The sequence below is a fragment of the Lithobates pipiens genome, unplaced genomic scaffold (assembly GCF_037356315.1).
Source record: "Lithobates pipiens isolate NorthernLeopardFrog02 unplaced genomic scaffold, aLitPip1_a1.2 Scaffold_19, whole genome shotgun sequence".
In the NCBI taxonomy this organism is placed as follows: Eukaryota; Metazoa; Chordata; class Amphibia; order Anura; family Ranidae; genus Lithobates; species Lithobates pipiens.
The window spans coordinates 592,940,763-592,962,264 of NW_027507764.1; the positions used below are offsets into that span (position 1 = coordinate 592,940,763).

General features: G+C 52.9%; 1 protein-coding gene across 1 annotated transcript; it reads left to right on the top strand.

Moving 5' to 3' along the window:
• The first annotated feature begins 8,554 nt into the window (after positions 1-8,554).
• Positions 8,555-15,302, top strand: ELP6 (elongator acetyltransferase complex subunit 6). The gene is made up of 7 exons (XM_077493596.1): positions 8,555-8,653; positions 9,281-9,359; positions 10,931-11,001; positions 11,770-11,897; positions 12,952-13,141; positions 13,345-13,485; positions 14,053-15,302. The coding sequence occupies exons 1-7, from the start codon at positions 8,615-8,617 to the stop codon at positions 14,161-14,163; spliced, it is 759 nt and encodes a 252-aa protein (XP_077349722.1). The 5' UTR covers positions 8,555-8,614; the 3' UTR covers positions 14,164-15,302.
• Positions 15,303-21,502: the final 6,200 nt, after the last annotated feature.

The window sequence follows — 21,502 nt, forward strand, 5'->3', positions numbered from 1 at the left end:
TAGTGGGTGGAGCCTGCTGGGCCCCTCCCACAGCTCTGCTCTCTCTCCTTGTGCAGGGTGACTGGTATTGTCTCCGCCCCCTCCTGTCGTTTTCTGTAGTTGGTGGAGCCTGCTGGGCCCCTCCCACAGCTCTGCTCTCTCTCCTTGTGCAGGGGGACTAGCGTTGACTTCGCCCACCTCCTGTAGTTTTCTGTAGTGGGTGGAGCCTGCTGGGCCCCTCCCACAGCTCTGCTCTCTCTCCTTGTGCAGGGGGACTAGCGTTGACTCCACCCACCTCCTGATGTTTTCTGTAGTGGGTGGAGCCTGCTGCGCCCCTCCCACAGCTCTGCTCTCTCTCCTTGTGCAGGGGGACTGGTCTTGTCTCCGCCCCCTCCTGTTGTTTTCTGTAGTGGGTGGAGCCTGCTGGGCCCCTCCCACAGCTCTGCTCTCTCTCCTTGTGCAGGGGGACTGGTCTTGTCTCCGCCCCCTCCTGTCGTTTTCTGTAGTTGGTGGAGCCTGCTGGGCCCCTCCCACAGCTCTGCTCTCTCTCCTTGTGCAGGGGGACTAGCGTTGACTTCTCCCACCTCCTGTAGTTTTCTGTAGTGGGTGGAGCCTGCTGGGCCCCTCCCACAGCTCTGCTCTCTCTCCTTGTGCAGGTTGACTGGTCTCGTCTCCACCCCCCTCCTGCAGTTTTCTGTAGTGGGTGGAGCAACAAACTTTTTTCATTAAACTTTATTGTTATCACAAGGAATATAACAAGCCCCATTGTAATAGCTTTGGGTAGGCGACAGGTCCTCTTTATGGACTATTAGACCCCCTGATGTCTATTCTGCCCTCCAAAAGCAGCTCACCAAGTACAGCTAGTGCTTGATTAGCTGTATCAGCCAAAGACCAGCACTGAGGCCCTGTTTACATTTCACGTAGAAGGAACTCTCGTTTCCCGCTCACGAATTTGTGTGGGCGGTTTTCATGCAATTGTGCATGTCGCACATTGAATCGAATGGGCTGCCCCTATGCGCGTGCGTCGCCCATAAGAAGCTCCTACTCCTTTTCGGGTCGACAAGCTTCAGGAGATTTGCAGTAGTTGTGGCATAACTGCGACGCGTTTGGGGTGTTATTTAGAATGAGCAGCGCCCAAGCGAGCGTCACGCCTCTTTGGAGCGATTGCCCTGTGATTTTGGCACGCCGGTCAGAATTGCGCCAATTCGTCCTGCGATTCCAAATGGCCAAAGTGCGAATGGGGCCTGAAACCAGAAGTAACAAAACTCTTGGCGTTTGCAGCTTCATTCGTCACTCAGGAGATGGGGGAAGGGACGTTCCTTGATCTCCTCTGTGCTCACGGATCCCGAGGAATGGTAGAGTTCGGGAATCGCCATGTTGGGGAAATTGTTGGGAGGGAGGGGCGTTTGCGGACCAGAAAGGCTGCATATAATGTTTTTCCTAAACGCATAAAAAAAAAAAAAGTGTCAAACTTGCGCTGGCATTCGTTGTTAGTGGCGCCCCAAGTAGATGTGCATTTTGCAGCACGAAAAAAAAAAAAAAAGCGAAAAAGCGGTTAAAAAGCTCTATAGCTACTGATGCATTTGTTGCGTGTATGGCAACCCATTGAAACGAATGATAAACGCACGTAAGCGGAAAGCCCTGCGTTGTGCGTCAAATCGTGAAACGTCCTCTCCTTCCGCTTCCCCCGCACTTGAGTGGCCGCCCCCATGTACATCTAGAAGTATCAATGATCTATAGGAAGAAGGGATTGATACATTGTATCACTGCAATCATGTATCAGGACTACAAGTGATGTAATCAGAGGCTTGGCTGGCGGAGGACCCTGATTGGCTGGCTTGCCATCCATCACAATGACATCACCAGAAGACCTCAAATTGGACTCCCTCATTGGCTGCTCTTGCACAGGAAGGAGGTCACTAATAGGTAACATTAGTGGCAATATTCCTTAAAGCCCAACTCCAGCCAAAATCTTTTTATTTACATTAGGATGGAGCAGAGAAGAGGATTATTATTGTTGGTGTCCCCGTCAGAACAGGAAGTGATGGGAAATCTCTCCGAAGGGGGGGAGGGGTTACAACATCTGTCCCGGTGACAACCATCGCTCCCTCTCCCACATTTCATGCACGGGTGTCACAGGGACAGGAAGCAGAAAAAAAATCTCCCTAATAAAAGACCAGTAGTGCTCCTCTGACAGGAAGTCAGCAGTGTGCAGGAAAATCCTCCCCCTACCCCGCGGGATCATCAGAGCGATACCACAGTGGAATATTCCGATCTGGTACGGAATCGCTCTTCTCTGTCCCCGTGTGGAGGGCCGGATCAGATCTGTGCCGGGTCAGTACACTTCACTCCGATGTCATAAACACTTCGCAGGCCTCTCTGTCTTCGCTGCGCTGAGCCGCCGACACCGTTATTAGATTAGGACGCTTCGTTACATCTCAGATTTATCCCGACAGACGCGTTCCAGGCGGGAGGTTCCAGAAGAATCCGCCACCTCGGAATAGTCAGCGTGTCCCCGGCTAAGCACTTTGTACAATTCAATGCCAGAGGTCAGAGGTCGGCGCAGAGGTCATGTGGTGTCAGAAAATCCAACACTGGTGTAGGGTGGCGTCCCGACACCCTAACAAATCCGGACCACAAAGTGTTCATTGTCGTGTCTGAGACATCTGCACAGGATCTGGAAGTATCACTTCACCTGACAGGAAGCGTTCACACCAGTGTTCCTCAACCACAAAGTCCCAGCCTCCCTCCTGCCAGACCACGGACTCCCTTCTTCCAGGCCACGACCTCCCTCCTACTTGACCAAAGTCTCCCTCCTGCCCAACCACAGTCTCCCTCCTACAGGGCCATAATCCCCCTCCTGCTAAGACACAGCCACCCTCCTGCCGGGCCACCGGCCTCCCTCCTGCCGGGCCACGGGCCTCCTTCCTGCCGGGCCACAGACTCCTTGCTGAGCCAGAGCCTCCCTCTTGCTGGGCTACAACATCCCTTCTGTCAGGCCACGGCCTCCCTCCTGCTGGGCCACAACGTCCCTTCTGCTGGGCCACAGCCTCCCTCCTGCCGGGTCACAACATCCCACCTGCCGGGACATGGGCCTCCCTCCTGCCAGGCCACAATGTCCCTTCTGCCAGGCCACAATGTCCCTTCTGCCAGGCCACAATGTCCCTTCTGCCAGGCCACAGACTCCTTCTTGCTGGGCCATGGCCTCCCTCCTGCTGGGCCAAAACATCCCTTCTGTCGGGCCACAACCTCCCTCCTGCCAGGCCACAGCCTCCAATCTGCTGGGCTACAACATCCCTTCTGCTGGGCCACGGCCTCCCTCCTGCCGGGCCACGGCCTTCCTTCTGCCGGGCCACAACATCCCTTCTGACAGGCCATGGCCTCCCTCCTGATGGGCAACTGCATCCTTCCTGCCGGGCTACAACATCCCTTCTGCCAGGCCACAGACTCCTTCTTGCTGGGCCACGGCCTCCCTCCTGCTGGGCCACAACATGCCTGTCGGGCCACAACGTCCCTTCTGCCAGGCAACAAAGTCCCTTCTGCCAGGCAACAATGTCCTTCTGTCAGGCAACGGCCTCCCTCCTGCTGGGCCACAACATCCCTTCTGCTGGGCCACGGTCTCCTTCTTGAGGGTTTTGGTCTCTGTGTGTAGATGTGGGGTGAGGGGGGTCAGTCTATTTTTTAGGTCTGCTTTAAGAAGGAACCTAAAGGGTCATTGGGCCCTATAATTATCCTCTGTGAGGCCCCTCTACACCCACCAGCCATATCTGCAGCGTCCTCAGACAACCTTCACAGCCTGCTCTCTGGGGATGAGGTCTGATGTCACCTCTGCGTGTCACCTCCCAGTGTCACCTCCCAGTGTCACCTCCGCGTGTTACAACAAAGTGCGGATACAATTCCGGGACTGAAATACCTTCACACTGAGACAATCAGAGCCGAGTGTCACCTGACATTCCCCGGGGGAATCTTTAAACAGCGGGTGAATCCTCCCGGTGAATGAGATTTAAAGGGTTTGTTCACCTCCAGGGACATTTTCCATGACCCCCCCCCCCCCCCCCCCGATGCAGTGCAGCACCCCAAGCACATTACACTCCCCTCTATTCTCTATCATTCCATTCCTATAGACTGCTCATGGCCCATCCACATAGGCGACCCCATCCCCCTATCTGTCTATGGCCTCATCCCCCCGGCCGTCATAAAAAAGGAGCTGTAAAGCAAGGACTGACGCCAGGAAAAGAGCGGCGTTAACAACACCCGTGGGCATGAGGTCTAAATAGTAGGATGTTACACGTATGCTCCCAACACCAATGACTTCAGTTCATTCAAAGGCCATGCATGCGCAGTGCACAGTCTCTCCATCCCAGAGCTCAGCCATTGCAGCTACAAAGGAGGAGATCTCACCCCGCGCATGCGCGGCCCATTCACTACAGGTATTGATTGACAAGAGAGTATACAATTGGAAGGCAGTGGTGTAGAGGAAAAAGGTAAACCATCCTTTTAATAACAAAAGACACATTCACTGCTTCATAAATATACTCAATAAAGGAGCTCTGACATCACCTGACCCCCCGATGTCCAATGAAGGAGCCCTGAAATCACCTGACCCCCGGTGTCCAATGAAGGATCTCTGACATCACCTGACCTCTGGTGTCCAATGAAGGATCTCTGACATCACATGACCCCCGGTGTCCAATGAAGGATCTCTGACATCACATGACCCCCGGTGTCCAATGAAGGATCTCTGACATCACCTGACCCCCGGTGTCCAATGAAGGAGCTCGGACATCTCCTGACCCCCGGTGCCCAATGAAGGAGATCTGACATCACCTGACCCCCGGTGTCCAATGAAGGATCTCTGACATCACATGACCCCCGGTTGCCAATGAAGGATCTCTGACATCACCTGACCGCCAGAGTCCAATGAAGGAGCTCTGACATCACCTGACCCCCGGTGTCCAATGAAGGATCTCTGACATCACCTGACCGCCAGTGTCCAATGAAGGATCTCTGACGTCACCTGACCGCCAGTGTCCAATGAAGGATCTCTGACATCACCTGACCGCCAGTCTCCAATGAAGGATCTCTGACATCACCTGACCGCCAGTGTCCAATGAAGGAGCTCTGACATCCTCTGACCCCCGGTGTCCAATGAAGGAGCTCTGACAACCTCTGACCCCCGGTGTCTAATGAAGGATCTCTGACATCACCTGACCCCCGGTGTTCAATGAAGAAGCCCTGAAATCACCTGACCCCCGGTGTCCAATGAAGGAGCTCTGACATCACCTGACCCCTGGTGTCCAATGAAGGAGCTCTGACATCCTCTGACCCCCGGTGTCCAATGAAGGAGCTCTGACATCACCTGACCCCCGGTGTCCAATGAAGGAGCTCTGACATCACCTGACCATGGGTGTCCAATGAAGGATCTCTGACATCATCTGATGTCAGAGGCGATTCAGTTCGCATTGTGCGCTATACAAGTATTTCATTCATTCATTCATTCATTCATGAAGGATCTCTGACATCACATGACCCACGGTGTCCAATGAAGGATCTCTGATATAACCTGACCGCCAGTGTCCAATGAAGGATCTCTGACATCACCTGACCGCCAGTCTCCAATGAAGGATCTCTGACATCACCTGACCCCCGGTGTCCAATGAAGGAGCTCTGACATCCTCTGACCCCCGGTGTCCAATGAAGGAGCTCTGACAACCTCTGACCCCCGGTGTCTAATGAAGGATCTCTGACAACCTCTGACCCCCGGTGTCTAATGAAGGATCTCTGACATCACCTGACCCCCGGTGTCCAATGAAGGAGCTCTGACATCACCTGACCCCCGGTGTCCAATGAAGGAGCTCTGACATCACCTGACCCCCGGTGTTCAATGAAGAAGCCCTGAAATCACCTGACCCCCGGTGTCCAATGAAGGAGCTCTGACATCACCTGACCCCTGGTGTCCAATGAAGGAGCTCTGACATCCTCTGACCCCCGGTGTCCAATGAAGGAGCTCTGACATCACCTGACCCCCGGTGTCCAATGAAGGAGCTCTGACATCACCTGACCATGGGTGTCCAATGAAGGATCTCTGACATCATCTGACCCCCGGTGTCCAATGAAGGCGTCTGACATCACCTGACCCCCGGTGTCCAATGAAGGAGCTCTGACATCACCTGACCCCCGGTGTTCAATGAAGAAGCCCTGAAATCACCTGACCCCCGGTGTCCAATGAAGGAGCTCTGACATCACCTGACCCCCGGTGTCCAATGAAGGAGCTCTGACATCACCTGACCCCCGGTGTCCAATGAAGGCGTCTGACATCACCTGACCCCCGGTGTCCAATGAAGGAGCTCTGACATCACCTGACCCCCGGTGTCCAATGAAGGAGCTCTGACATCACCTGACCATCGGTGTCCAATGAAGGATCTCTGACATCCTCTGACCCCTGGTGTCCAGCGCCTAGAGGCGATTCAGTTCGCATTGTGCACTATACAAGTATTTAATTCATTCATTCATTCATGAAGGATCTCTGACATCACATGCCCCACGGTGTCCAATGAAGGATCTCTGATATCACCTGACCGCCAGTGTCCAATGAAGGATCTCTGACATCACCTGACCGCCAGTGTCCAATGAAGGATCTCTGACATCACCTGACCCCCGGTGTCCAATGAAGGAGCTCTGACATCCTCTGACCACCGGTGTCCAATGAAGGAGCTCTGACATCCTCTGACCCCCGGTGTCCAATGAAGGAGCTCTGACAACCTCTGACCCCCGGTGTCTAATGAAGGATCTCTGACATCACCTGACCCCCGGTGTCCAATGAAGGAGCTCTGACATCACCTGACCCCTGGTGTCCAATGAAGGAGCTCTGACATCCCCTGACCCCCGGTGTCCAATGAAGGAGCTCTGACATCACCTGACCCCTGGTGTCCAATGAAGGAGCTCTGACATCACCTGACCCCTGGTGTCCAATGAAGGAGCTCTGACATCATCTGACCCCTGGTGTCCAATGAAGGAGCTCTGACATCCTCTGACCCCCGGTGTCCAATGAAGGAGCTCTGACATCACCTGACCCCTGGCGTCCAATGAAGGAGCTCTGACATCCTCTGACCCCCGGTGTCCAATGAAGGAGCTCTGACATCACCTGACCCCGGGTGTCCAATGAAGGAGCTCTGACATCACCTGACCATGGGTGTCCAATGAAGGATCTCTGACATCATCTGACCCCCGGTGTCCAATGAAGGAGCTCTGACATCACTTGACCCCCGGTGTCCAATGAAGGAGCTCTGACATCACCTGACCATGGGTGTCCAATGAAGGATCTCTGACATCATCTGACCCCCGGTGTCCAATGAAGTCGCTCTGACATCACCTGACCCCCGGTGTCCAATGAAGGAGCTCTGACATCACCTGACCCCTGGTGTCCAATGAAGGAGCTCTGACATCACCTGACCCCCGGTGCCCAATGAAGGAGCTCTGACATCACCTGACCATGGGTGTCCAATGAAGGAGCTCTGACATCACCTGACCCCCGGTGTCCAATGAAGGAGCTCTGACATCACCTGACCATCGGTGTCCAATGAAGGATCTCTGACATCATCTGACCCCCGGTGTCCAATGAAGGAGCTCTGACATTACCTGACCCCCGGTGTCTAATGAAGGATCTCTGACATCACCTGACCCCTGGTGTCCAATGAAGGATCTCTGACATCACCTGACCCCCGGTGTCCAATGAAGGAGCTCTGACATCATCTGACCCCCCGGTATCCAATGAAGGAGCCCTGAAATCACCTGACCCCCCGATGTCCAATGAAGGAGCCTTGAAACCACCTGACCCCCGGTGTCCAATGAAGGATCTCTGACATCACCTGACCCCCGGTGTCCAATGAAGGATCTCTGACATCATCTGACCCCCGGTGTCCAATGAAGGAGCTCTGACATCATCTGACCCCCGGTGTGTCCAATGAAGGAGCTCTGACATCACCTGACCCCCGGTGTCTAATGAAGGATCTCTGACATCACCTGACCCCCGGTGTCCAATGAAGGGGCTCTGACATCACCTGACCCCCGGTGTCCAATGAAGGAGCTCTGACATCACCTAAATCCAAAGGAATTTCTGTCTCCTATTTCAGCTGTATGTACCATTGTTCTATCACAGGGCAGCCCCACCCCCCACCAGGCATTACTGAACCGCAGAGCTCACACTCATGATTATATATCAGATCAACCAATAAAGGTGACTCCGCCTCTGCACATTCAGACTCCGCCCATAATCAGGCAGACATAGACTGGAAATGCTGATTGCCTGGCTGTCATGTCTATCCTCTGTTTTCATTATTCCTCTGCCATGCGTCATGCCCATCCTCTGGCTTCTCTGAGAAATGAAGGCAGCCAGGCAGCGGTGATTGCAGAGGTGTCCCATTCTCAGTACAGTTCTGTCACTGATCCCTTTCCTAACCAGGACAGAAAATGCTGCTGCCATGGCAATCCTATCTGGTTGTCATGGTGATCTAACCCTTGGTCTCTGTCTCCCCCTGGCGGTCACATTGCCGCGCCAATCACAAGATGGCGGAACCGGAAGTCTCGCCCTCCGGCGGCTTTGTTGCCGGAAGTGAGGAGCACGTGACTGGCAGAGATGTTCCCGGAGCTGCAGAGCGCGCTGAGCCCGGAGCGGGTAAGAGAAGAAACCGGAGAGGGGGCGGGGCCTTTCTATCAGCCACCTCCGGCATGTCCCCACCCCCTGCCGAGTTCCGAGACAGGCCACATACAGTGGGGTCACCAGAACAGGAAGTGATGGAAACCTCCCCTGCGGGGACACACACAGTCACCTGACCCCCCAATATCCTTCCTGTCCCCACCTGACCCCCCAATATCCTTCCTGTCCCCACCTGACCCCCCAATATCCTTTATAACCCCCAATATCCTTCATATCCCACCTGACCCCCCAATATCCTTCATATCCCACGACCCCCCGATATCCTTTATATCCCACCTGACCCCCAATATCCTTTATATCCCACCTGACCCCCAATATCCTTTATATCCCACCTGACCCCCAATATCCTTTATATCCCACCTGACCCCCCAATATCCTTCATATCCCACCTGACCCCCCAATATCCTTCATATCCCACCTGACCCCCCAATATCCTTCATATCCCACCTGACCCCCCAATATCCTTCATATCTCACCTGACCCCCAATATCCTTCATATCCCACCTGACCCCCCAATATCCTTCATATCCCATCTGACCCCCCAATATCCTTCATGTCCCCACCTGACATCTTTGTGTCTTTTAGCGACAATTCATACTGATCAGTGATTGGAGGACGGATGGCGGCTTCCTAATACATCACTTCCTGTCTGACTACCTGAAATGTAAGTGTGTCCCCCGTATATAAGTCCCCCCAACTGAGCGACCCCCCCACGCACAGACTGCCAGAGCGACCCCCAGCACCAACTGAGCAACCCCCCCATGCTGCACAGACCGCTAGAGCGACCCCCAGCACAGACTGAGCGACCCCCCCCCCCCCCACGCACAGACCGCCAGAGCAACCCCCCCCACACACAGACCACCAAAGCGACCCCCCCACGCACAGACCAGAGCGACCACACCCAGACCGCCAGAGCGACCCCCAGCACCGACTGAGCGACCCCCCCCCACGCACAGACCGCCAGAGCGACCCCCAGCACCGACTGAGCGACCCCCCCCCCACGCACAGACTGCTGCACTGCACAGACCACCAGAGTCCCCCTCCCCTTCCAACTGAGCGACCCGCACAGACCGCCAGAGCGAACCCCCCCGCACCGACTGAGCGTCTCCCCCCACACCGCACAGACCGCCAGAGCGAACCCCCCCGCACCGACTGAGCGTCTCCCCCCACACCGCACAGACCGCCAGAGCGACCCCCCACGCTGCACAGACCGTCGGAGCACCCCCCCATGCACAGACTGCTAGAGCGACCCTCCGCACCGCACAGACCACCAGAGCAACACTTCCCCCAACTTAGCACCACCCCCCCCGCGCTGCACAGACCACCGGAGCACCCCCCTGCACCGCACAGACCACCAGAGTCCCCCTCCCCTTCCAACTGAGCGACCCCCCGCACCGCACAGACCGCCAGAGCAAACCCCCCGCAGCGACTGAGCGTCTCCCCCCGCACCGAACAGACCACCAGAGCAAACCCCCCGCACCGACTGAGCGTCTCCCCCCACACCGCACAGACCGCCAGAGCGACCCCCCACGCTGCACAGACCGTCGGAGCACCCCCCCATGCACAGACTGCTAGAGCGAACCCCCCCGCACCGACTGAGCGTCTCCCCCCACACCGCACAGACCGCCAGAGCGAACCCCCCCGCACCGACTGAGCGTCTCCCCCCACACCGCACAGACCGCCAGAGCGACCCCCCACGCTGCACAGACCGTCGGAGCACCCCCCCATGCACAGACTGCTAGAGCGACCCTCCGCACCGCACAGACCACCAGAGCAACACTTCCCCCAACTTAGCACCACCCCCCCCGCGCTGCACAGACCACCGGAGCACCCCCCTGCACCGCACAGACCACCAGAGTCCCCCTCCCCTTCCAACTGAGCGACCCCCCGCACCGCACAGACCGCCAGAGCAAACCCCCCGCAGCGACTGAGCGTCTCCCCCCGCACCGAACAGACCACCAGAGCAAACCCCCCGCACCGACTGAGCATCTCCCCCCGCACCGCACAGACCGCCAGAGCGAACCCCCCGCACTGACTGAGCGTCTCCCTCGCACCGCACAGACCGCCACAGCGCCCCCACGCTGCACGGACCGCCAGAGCGACCCCCCGCACCGACAGAGCGACCCTCTTCCCACGCACAGACTGCTAGAGCTACCCCTCCGCACCGCACAGACCACTAGAGTGACCCCCCTGCACAGACCACCAGAAGTGACGTGTGTAATGTTGTCTCCCCAGCTCGGAGGAAGGTTTGCTTCGTGGCTCTCGCTCAGTCATTCAGTCATTATAATCTCATCGCACAGAAGTTGGTAAGTGATTCTCGTGTCGCTCCACCCAGAACATCCTCTTCATTCATCATCATCCCCTCTCCTCCGCATCCGTACTGTCATTGGCTCGCCTCTCACAGCTGTTGGCTTTTTGGCATCCCTTTAGATGTGCATGCTCCTCCCTGGTGGCCACTGAATGCTGCAGACTGACAGCTATTGGCTTTTCCTGCCATCGATCATTATTACGTGTCGTGTGTGGGTGTGAATTATAAAGCTGGTCTCAGTCACTGTGCTGCTTTTCCAGAGTGTTATATGAAAGAACACATTCCTGGCATCCCTTTAGATGTGCATGCTCCACCCTGCTGGCCAGTGGCTGCTGCAGACTTTAGCTGTGCAATCTGCTGATCATTCTGCTACAATGTAATCAATCAACTGATCAGCAGATTGCACAGCTAAAGTCCGCTGCAGTGATAGGCCAGCAAGGAGACATGTGCACATCTGAAGGGATACCGGAGCTGTGTTCTTTCATTTACGGCTCCAGGTGGGATCATGTTTACTGGATCCTGCTGACTCCTCCCACCAAATCTCCACAAAGACCAGCAGAGAGCCGCAGTGATGACATCACAGCGGGACGAGAGGTATTTCCTGAAAGTGCAGTGATTAGATTGAAGAATGTTTAGTTGCATATTGATCAGCGGGGGAGGGGGGACCCAGGGAAGGTGCTTTTCATGTACATTCGATCGATGGCGGTTTATACAGCACTCGCCATTTATATCTTTCTCTCCCCTCCCCCACTCCTTCTCCTCGCAGGGGGTGAACCTGGTGAGCGCTCGGGACGAGGGGCAGTTGGTCTTCCTGGAGGGGCTGAAATCTTACACCAGCCTGCTGTTTTCCCAGACGCCGGAGGCAGATTCCCAGAATCCTCTGCGGTTCCTGAGGTCAGTGATGTCACCGCTTCCAGAACCGCGTCTCCCGAGATTCCTCGTTTTCATTGGACTCATCTGAGAGCGCCTTCAGGGCAGCTTCACCCTCCTCCATTGTGATAATGGCATTTCTGAATCACGAGACACGCGGCGTCATCCAGCACGCCAAGGCACGGTACAGCCGGTGCAGCGCCCCCTGGGGGCATGAGGGTGCCGGTCCAGGTTCCTGATCCCTCACCGCGTGCCGGGATCTGAATATATAAACTGTATACAATGTGTCATCTGTAGATGAGTGACATCTGTTTATGGGGGGATCATGTAATAGAAATAAGGGGTGACAGGTCCTCTTTATGGGGGGATCATGTAATAGAAATAAGGGGTGACGGGTCCTCTTTATGGGGGGGATCATGTAATAGAAATAAGGGGTGACGGGTCCTCTTTATGGGGGGATCATGTAATAGAAATAAGGGGTGACAGGTCCTCTTTATGGGGGGATCATGTAATAGAAATAAGGGGTGACAGGTCCTCTTTATGGGGAGATCTTGTAATAGAAATAAGGGGTGACAGGTCCTCTTTATGGGGAGATCATGTAATAGAAATAAGGGGTGACGGGTCCTCTTTATGGGGAGATCTTGTAATAGAAATAAGGGGTGACAGGTCCTCTTTATGGAGATCTCATGTAATAGAAATAAGGGGTGACGGGTCCTCTTTATGGGGATCATGTAATAGAAATAAGGGGTGACGGGTCCTCTTTATGGGGATCATGTAATAGAAATAAGGGGTGACAGGTCCTCTTTATGGGGGGATCATGTAATAGAAATAAGGGGTGACGGGTCCTCTTTATGGGGGGATCTTGTAATAGAAATAAGGGGTGACGGGTCCTCTTTATGGGGAGATCATGTAATAGAAATAAGAGATGACGGGTCCTCTTTATGGGGAGATCATGTAATGGAAATAAGGGGTTGTCACATGAAAAGATAGAGACATCGCACCCCTTAGCAGACACTAGGTGGCGCCATTAACAACTTTATATTTGCATCATCCGCTTACCATGGAAATCCTCTTCCAGGACCGGCGCAGACCTGAGGCCCCTCTATGATTTTATCTATGGAGCGTTGGCGCCCTCTGCAGGTGAAGAGTGGAGGAGCCCCGCTCTGATCGTGGATGATGTCAGCTTGTTGATAAGTTTGGGCGTCACTCCGCTGCAAATCCTGGACTTCATCCATTACTGCAGAGCCGGCATCTGCCACCAGCTCCAGGTGCGTCCATCCTGCATTTCTCCCAGTAGAAGTTGAACTTAAAGTACATTTTATTATTATTGTCTGTCGTTTTTATCAGATGATGATGATGCACTGTGACTAGTCAGGCTGGTTTGCTTTGTATAGTGCCAACTTGTTTCAGGCACTGGGGGCTAGAAGATCATTGTCCACAAATCAGAGGGTGTTTCTTCCTCTCCTTTCAGGGGGACGTGGTGTGTCTGGTGCACAGAGAGGAGGAGGACGAGGACGGGGAGGTCCTGATGAGGGCGCTGTGTCACCAGAGCGGACTCATCCTACAGGCTGAGGGCCTGACCACCGGATTCTGCAAAGACGTCCATGGACAGGTGAGAGCCGACTCCATCATCCATCCTGTACATGATGGAGCTGGAGGCGGGGTGACCTGTACTACAGGATCCCTCCACCCAACACATAATTCAGATATAGGGGGAGGCTCAGACCCGGGAACTCAGCACAGGGATGGTGGGAATCCCTCATAATGGGCACAGCAGGTATACAGACCCGGGAACTCAGCACAGGGATTCACCATCATAATGGGCACAGCGGGTGTACAGACCCGGGGAAATCAGCCCAGGGATGGTGGGAACCCCTCATAATGGGCACAGTGGGCGTACAGACCCGGGAACTCGGCACGGGGATGGTGGAAACCCCTAATGGGCAGAGCGGGCATACAAACCTGGGAACTCGGCACAGGGATGGTGGAAACCCCTAATGGGCACAGCGGGCATACAAACCTGGGAACTCGGCACAGGGATGAAGGAAATCCTAAAGCTTGAGCTGAGCAGAAGTTGAGGAAAAATCTTCCTCTGGGGACACGGTTAGGTGACACCTCACTTGGAAGAGTCTCAGGAAGGTTTGCGCTCAGCTCCTTGACTCCCTCTCTTGTCTCACAGCTGACCATCACCCACCAGCAGCACCAGGACCGCTCCACCATCTACCAGTACAAGATTCAGGACAAGAACGTCAGTTTCTTTGCCCCCGGCCTGTCTGCGGCCGTCCTGTAGAGAAGCGACTCTTCCCAACCACCGCAGGGGAACTGTGCATCATGCTGGGCGGAGCTCCGAGATTCCATTATTTTTGAGAGCTGAAGATGCTGCGTCATCCCGCGTCTCACTGAGCTCCATACCACCCCTCCAATACGGCCGTCAGAGGATCGGACAGTATAGATCAGTGATGGCGAACCTTGGTGCCCCAGATGTTTTGGAACTACATTTCCCATGATGCTCATGCACTCTGCAGTGTAGTGGAGCATGATGGGAAATGTAGTTTCAAAACATCTGGCTTGCCAAGGTTCGCCATCACTGGTATAGATGAACTTTAATCTGCTTATATTTTGCCTTCCCTGGTTCACCCGACACGCTATTGAAATAAATAAAACCTTTCTGTATTCATTAAACACCCAGTTGTTTAACACAGGGACCCAGTCTGTGATGTCATCACTGGGTCCCTGTGCTTCTCTATGCCACACAGGCAGATCACAGCTGGTGGGAAGGGTCAGCAATGTACTGTACAGAGCTTCCTGAAAATATCAGAGCACCCTGCCTCAGTACTGCCCTTGAGAGTAGTTATGCAAATATTATAATGCCCCCCAATGGGTGGGTGTCAGTCTGGAGGAGTGAGCGTTCCTAGGCAGGTGGTGCTACTCTGCTGTATATTGCAAAAGGTTGGAGGAATTGCCGTCAGTCTAAGATTCTGCCCTGCCCTGTACGCTGGTGATGTGGGTCACTTGGAACCAGAGAGGGTGGGGTAGGAGTGTTTGATGGAGCGCAGCTCCTGCATGGCACACTGGTCCTATCCGCCAACAGGAGGTGGGGGGCGGGAATCAGAGGAAAGTTCTCCACCACTTTCAGTCTGTTGTTAGAATCCTTCCATTATTTTGCTGTTACAGGATGTTGGTGAGACTCGTCCTGCGACATGCCACGCAACATATTAGGGCGGAGCTGGACCATATACCTTGTAGGGGGGCGGGGAGTGCAGTCATGGTTGGTCCATGTTTAGAAATTCACGGTGTCCCTTGAGTAGGGGGGGGTCTCAGAAAATGTATAAATAAAAGTGGCCTTGTCCTCAACGATGGGATTACTGTATCAGTAACAATCTGTCATAGGATGTATTTGTTGTAATAAACATTTTCAGATTTAAAAAAGTGTTATTCTTTTATGTTCCTATTTTGTGAATATTACGTGTACAGGAGGGATGCTCTGTGTGCTGAGTGTAGATGCAGGTTGGCCCTTCTGGTGATTGTGCTTTGCTGTTCCTCGCTGGTAATACAGACGGTCAGGCTGGAACTGGTTTTACCGCAGTGGCTTGCTACAAAGCCATGAGAGGAGAAAGTACAAATCTGTAAATTAACCGCTTCGCGCCCGCCCTATAGCCGAAAGACAGCTACAGAGCGGACGCCAGCTGCCGGGAGGCCGTCCCTGAACGCCCTCCTGTTTACTTCCGCAATGCGCGCATCGGGCAAGTTCTGTGCTGGCCGTGTCCCTCGGACGCAGCCAGTCACAGATCGCTGTAAACGGCCAATCACAGCGGCCGTTTACAGCGCGATCGGCCTATCCAATGAGATGATCTCATATGTAAACATATGAGATCATCTCTCAGCGCCGCTCTCCCTCCTCACACAGACAGAGTGTGAGAGGGGAGAGATGAACGGCTGCAGCGGCCGTAAGTGAAAAAAAAAAAAGTGCCATCCTCCCCAGTGCCACCTGTTAGTGCTATCTGTCCCCAGTGCCACGTGTCATCAGTGCCACATATTAGTGCCATCTGTCATCAGTGCCACATAGTGCCATCTGTCATCAGTGCTACCTGTCAGTGTCACGTGCCATCTGTTGTCAGTGCCACGTGTCATAGGTGCCACCTGTCATCGGTGCCACGTATCAGTGCCATCTGTCATCGGTGCCACATATAAGTGCCACCTGTCATCAGTGCCACATATTAGTGCCATCTGTCATCAGTGCCACGTATCAGTGCCATTTGTCACCAGTGCCACCTGCCATCTGTTTTCAGTGTCACGTGTCATCGGTGCCACATATTAGTGCCATCTGTCATCTGCCACGTATCAGTGCCATCTGTCATCGGTGCCACCTGTCATCAGTGCCACATATTAGTGCCATCTGTCATCAGTGCCACGTATCAGTGCCATTTGTCACCAGTGCCACCTGCCATCTGTTTTCAGTGTCACGTGTCATCGGTGCCACATATTAGTGCCATCTGTCATCGGTGCCACATATTAGTGCCATCTGTCATTAGTGCCATCTGTCATCGGTGCCACATATTAGTGCCACCTGTCATCAGTGCCACATATTAGTGCCATCTGTCATCATTGCCACGTATCAATGTCATCAGTGTCACGTGTCATTGTCCTGGTGCTTCAAAAGTGTAATGGGTAGTCAACAAGTTCGATGTGTAATTTATGTTCCTAGAACACATAATGGCGCTCCCTGCATGTTGGGCCTCTCTATGTGGCCAGGCTGTGAAAAAGTCCCACACATGTGGTATTGTAATACTCAGGAGGACTAGCAGAATTTTTTTGGGGGGTGTGATTTGTGGTATACACATGCCACGTGAGAGAAATAACCTATTACAATGACAATTTTGTGGAAAAAAATAAAAAAATGGTAATTTTGCAAAGAATTGTGGGAAAAAAATGACATCAAAAAGCTCACCATGCCTCTTACTAAATACCTTGGAATGTCTACTTTCCAAAAAGGGGTCATTTGGGGGGTATTTGTACTTTCCTGACTTGTTCGGGTCACAAGAAATGAGATCGGCCACCAGTACATCAGATGTGATCAATTTTGTGCGATTCGCACCACAGCTTGTAGACTCTCTAACTTTCACAAAGACCAAATAATATCCACTAATTTGGGTTATTTTTACCAAAGATATGTAGCAGTATAAATTGTGGCCAAAATTTATGAAGAAAAATTCATAATTTGCATAATTCTGTCACAGAAACAAAGAAATATGCGTTTTTTTTTCAAAATTTTCAGTCTTTTTTCATTTATAGCGCAAAAAATAAAAACCCCAGAGGTGATCAAATACCACCAAAAGAAAGCTCTATTTGTGGGGAAAAAAAGGACAAAAAAAAATTCATATGGGTACAGTGTTGCATGACTCAGTAATTGTCATTCAAAGTGTGAGAGCACCGAAAGCTAAAAATTGGTCTGGGCAGGAGGGGGGGTTTAAGTGCCCAGTAAGCAAGTGGTTAATTACCCTCATGAAATCACAAGAGAGCAGTTGTGTAAAGATGACCCAGAGAGAAGTTAGAATAATTCTCAACTTGCTGAAAATACATGACGGCGATCCTCCAATGGGAGCCTGGAACTGGGCGATTCATAGCGCGCATATTATATATATATAAAAAATAAATAAATAGCTATCAGCAGATCGATAGTTGGAGACGGCAAAAGATCCACTGTTACAGAAGAATCCAGGCTTTACTTATCCATCTTTCTTATTTATTCTTTGCCCCAGGTCTTCCTTCTTGGTCCTTGATGGCAACCTTTCTTCCATCCCATCCCGTCACCTTGTTCCTCATAGATCATTTCCTTTCCCTTATCCCCCAGAACTTCCTCATCTGCCCTTTGCTTTATCCATCCCCAAGATCTTCCTCACCACTAGTCCTCTGCCCTTCCCCCCACCCCTTCACTAGTCTTTTCCCTTCTTCCCTCAGGTCTTCCTCTCCAACTACTCTTCCACATTGGTCCGTCACCCTTCTTCTACCCAAAGATCTTCCTTAGTGGTCTGCTCGTTTTCAACCTCAGTCCTTCTTCCTCGATGGTCCTTTCCCTTCTTCTCCCCCTTTAATCTCCATCTCTACCTCCTCTTCCCCAATGGTCCTTTCCCCTCTCCTACACTCAGATCTTCCTCATTGATTCTTTCCTTTCTTCCTCTTCAGGTCCCTTTCCCTTCTAAGCTCCCAGATCTTTCTCACTAGTCCTTTTCCTATTCCCAGATCTTCCTCCTCGGTCTTTTAATTCACCCCTTCGCCCCAAGTCTTCCTCTCTAACTTCTCTTTTGCATTGGTCCTTTCCCTACTTCTACCCCCAGATGTTTCCTCATCGCTCCTTTCCTTTCTTCCCTTCTGCCCCCCCATGCAGGACTTCTCCTCCTATCCCTAGATCTTCCTCACAGGTCCTTTCCCTTCTACCTCCAAATGTTCTCTATTGGTCCTTTCCTTTTTCTCTCCCAGATTTTCTTTTACAAACCAGCCCCTCTTCCTCACCAGTCCTTTCCCTTTTCCTACTCCAGCTCTTCCTCACCGGTTCTTTCACTTTAACTCCCCCTAAGTCCCGTTCTCCAACTTCTCCTCTGCATCAGTCCATTGCCTTCTTCTACCCAGAGTTCTTCCTTATTGGTCCGCTCTTTTTTTTCAATCTCTGGCCTTCTTTTAACCCACCCCTCTTCCTCACCTGTCCTTTCTCTTCTCCTACCCCCCATATCTCCATGTCCACCCTCTCTTCTGCACTGGTCCTTTCCCCTCTCCTACACCCAGATCATCTTCATTGATCCTTTTCTTTCTTCCTCTTTGATCCCGCCTAATCCCCCAGTTCTTCCTCACTGGTCCTACCCCTTCCTCCCAAACTTCTCTTCCACGTCAGTCTTCTTTTCTTCTATCCCCAGCTGTTCCTTATCTTCACTGGTGCTTTCCCTTCTACCCCCAGATGTTCCTTTCCTTCCCAGACCTTCTTACAACCCACCCTCTCTTCGGCACCAGTCCTTTCCCTTCTCCTGCCGCAGCACTTTCTCACAAGTCCTTTACCTTTCCCTCCCCACCCCCCTTTCACACTGGTCCTTTCCCCTCTCCTACACCCACCCAGATCTTCCTCATCGGTCCTTTCCCATCTACTCCCCAAGAGCTTCCTCGTCTGCCTTTTCCCTTCTCCTCCCCCAGGTCTTCCTCTCCAACTTCTCTTCCACAACAGACATCTTTTAACCCCCAGATCTTCCTTATTGGTCCTTTTTTTTTTTCAACCTCAGGTCCTTCTTACAACCAAACCCTTCCTCATCAGCCCTTTCCCTTCTCCTCCAGATCTTCCTCACCGGTCCCTTCCCTTTTCCTCCCCCCCGGTCTTCCTCTCCAACTTCTCTTCCCCATCTGTCCTTTCCCTTCTACTACTACTTCCAGATCTTCCTTATTGGGCCTCTCTTTTTTCTTTTCAAACTCAGTCCTTTCTACAATCCACCCCCTCTTCCTCACCAGTCCTTTCCCCAATCTTACACCCAAGATCTTCCTCATCAAACCTTTCCTTTCGTTCGTCCAGATCTTCCTCTTCAGGTCCCTTTCGCTTCTACTCCCCCAGCTATTCCTCATCTGTCTTCCCCCCCCCAGGTCTTCCTCTCCAACATCCCTTCCACATTGGCCCTTTGCCTTCAACTCCCTTATTGGTCCTTTCTTTTCCAACCTTAGTCCTGCTTACAACCTACCCCCTTCCTCACTGGTCCTTTCCCCTCTCCTACACACATATCTTCCTCTTTGGTCCCTTTCCATTCTACTTCCCCAGATCTTCACCACCCTCTTCCTTATTGGTCCTTTCCCTTCTCTCCCAGATATTTCTCATCGGTCCTTTTATTATTTATCCCCGCCCTACCTTCCTTTCCCGGATCTTGTTCAGTGGTATATTCACCCACCGACTCTCTCACTGGTCCCATTCTCCACCGCAATGCAGAACCCCTATCCCTGCTCTCCTTCCTTGTTTGTCAGTCCCCCCCCCCGCTCTCCTTCCTTGTCAGTCCCCCCCCCTGCTCTCCTTCCTTGTTTGTCATTCTCCCCCCCCCCTGCTCTCCTTCCTTGTTTGTCAGTTCCCCCCCCCCCCTGCTCTCCTTCCTTGTTTGTCAGTCAGTCCTCCCCCCCCCGCTCTCCTTCCTTGTTAGTCAGTCAGTCCTCCCCCCCCCTGCTCTCCTTCCTTGTTTGTCATTCCCCCCCCCCCGCTCTCCTTCCTTGTTTGTCATTCTCCCCCCCCTGCTCTCCTTCCTTGTTTGTCAGTCAGTCCTCCCCCCCCCCGCTCTCCTTCCTTGTTAGTCAGTCCCCCCCCTGCTCTCCTTCCTTGTTTGTCAGTCCCCCCCTCCCCCCCCCTGCTCTCCTTCCTTGTTTGTCAGTCCCCCCCTCCCCCCTGCTCTCCTTGTTTGTCAGTCCCCCCCCCTGCTCTCCTTCCTTGTTTGTCAGTCAGTCCTCCCCCCCCCCCGCTCTCCTTCCTTGTTTGTCAGTCCCCCCCTACCCCCCCGCTCTCCTTCCTTGTTTGTCAGTCAGTCCTCCCCCCCCCCCCGCTCTCCTTCCTTGTTTGTCAGTCCCCCCCTCCCCCCCCCGCTCTCCTTCCTTGTTTGTCAGTCCCCCCTCCCCCCCCCCGCTCTCCTTCCTTGTTTGTCAGTCCCCCCCTCCCCCCCCCCGCTCTCCTTCCTTGTTTGTCAGTCCCCCCCTCCCCCCCCCCGCTCTCCTTCCTTGTTTGTCAGTCCCCCCCTCCCCCCCCCCGCTCTCCTTCCTTGTTTGTCAGTCCCCCCCTCCCCCCCCTTCCTTGTCAGTCAGTCCTCCCCCCCCCCGCTCTCCTTCCTTGTTTGTCAGTCCCCCCCCCCCCCCTTCGCTCTTCCTCATTACATCTTTAAGATGCTTTTTCTCACCAGTACAGAAGGGCCAACGTTAAGCAAGTCTTTCATGGGAGAAATATGGAGACTGCCTTTCTGAAAATGCTAGTTGCCTGGCTTCAAAAAGGAGTGAACCTGCGCGGCTTTGGAGCAACTGGGACGAATTGTATGATCACACATTGAGTCCAATTTTAAGTAAATTGCTGGCTAAAGTATCCATTTTAGACATACTGTCCCTTTAAAGAAAAGGAAACACATTAAGCCTGTGTATGAAACTGCAAATGATAAATCCATACCAGAGAACCGAACAGAAAACCAGCAAACACCTTCAGAGGAAAATGTTTTATATAAGAAAATTACAGAAGATTAAAAAAATAAAACAAACAAAAAAAAAAACACAAAAAGCCTAAAATTAAAAAATATACAAAGAAAACGAAGAGACTGTACACTGAACATTTCTCATGAAAAGCTCTAGAAAGCAGAAAACCTACCTGAAAATAAATTAGAACCTTTACCAAAAATATTATTATTTTTTTCTTTATATCATGATGCCAGTTAGACATTTTACAGTAGTCGATTCAACGCGAATGCCGGCCGGAAAACAGTGTTCGGTATCTGCTTCCTGACCGCCTGCACGCCCTCTGCCTGTGAAATTCATATTTCCCCCCCGTGTGGGGTTATTTCTAGCGCAGTTCGGGGGGAGCCATGCTGCACCATTTGGAGCCACTAGAATGGTTTCAGGCACCTGGCTGCGGGGGGCAGAAC

Coding starts and splice junctions, on each gene's coding strand:
- ELP6 (XM_077493596.1), top strand. CDS start 8,615: ATGTTCCCGGAGCTGCAGAGCGCGCTGAGCCCGGAGCGG. Junction 8,654..9,280: donor GCGCGCTGAGCCCGGAGCGG/GTAAGAGAAGAA, acceptor TGTGTCTTTTAG/CGACAATTCATACTGATCAG. Junction 11,898..12,951: donor AATCCTCTGCGGTTCCTGAG/GTCAGTGATGTC, acceptor ATCCTCTTCCAG/GACCGGCGCAGACCTGAGGC.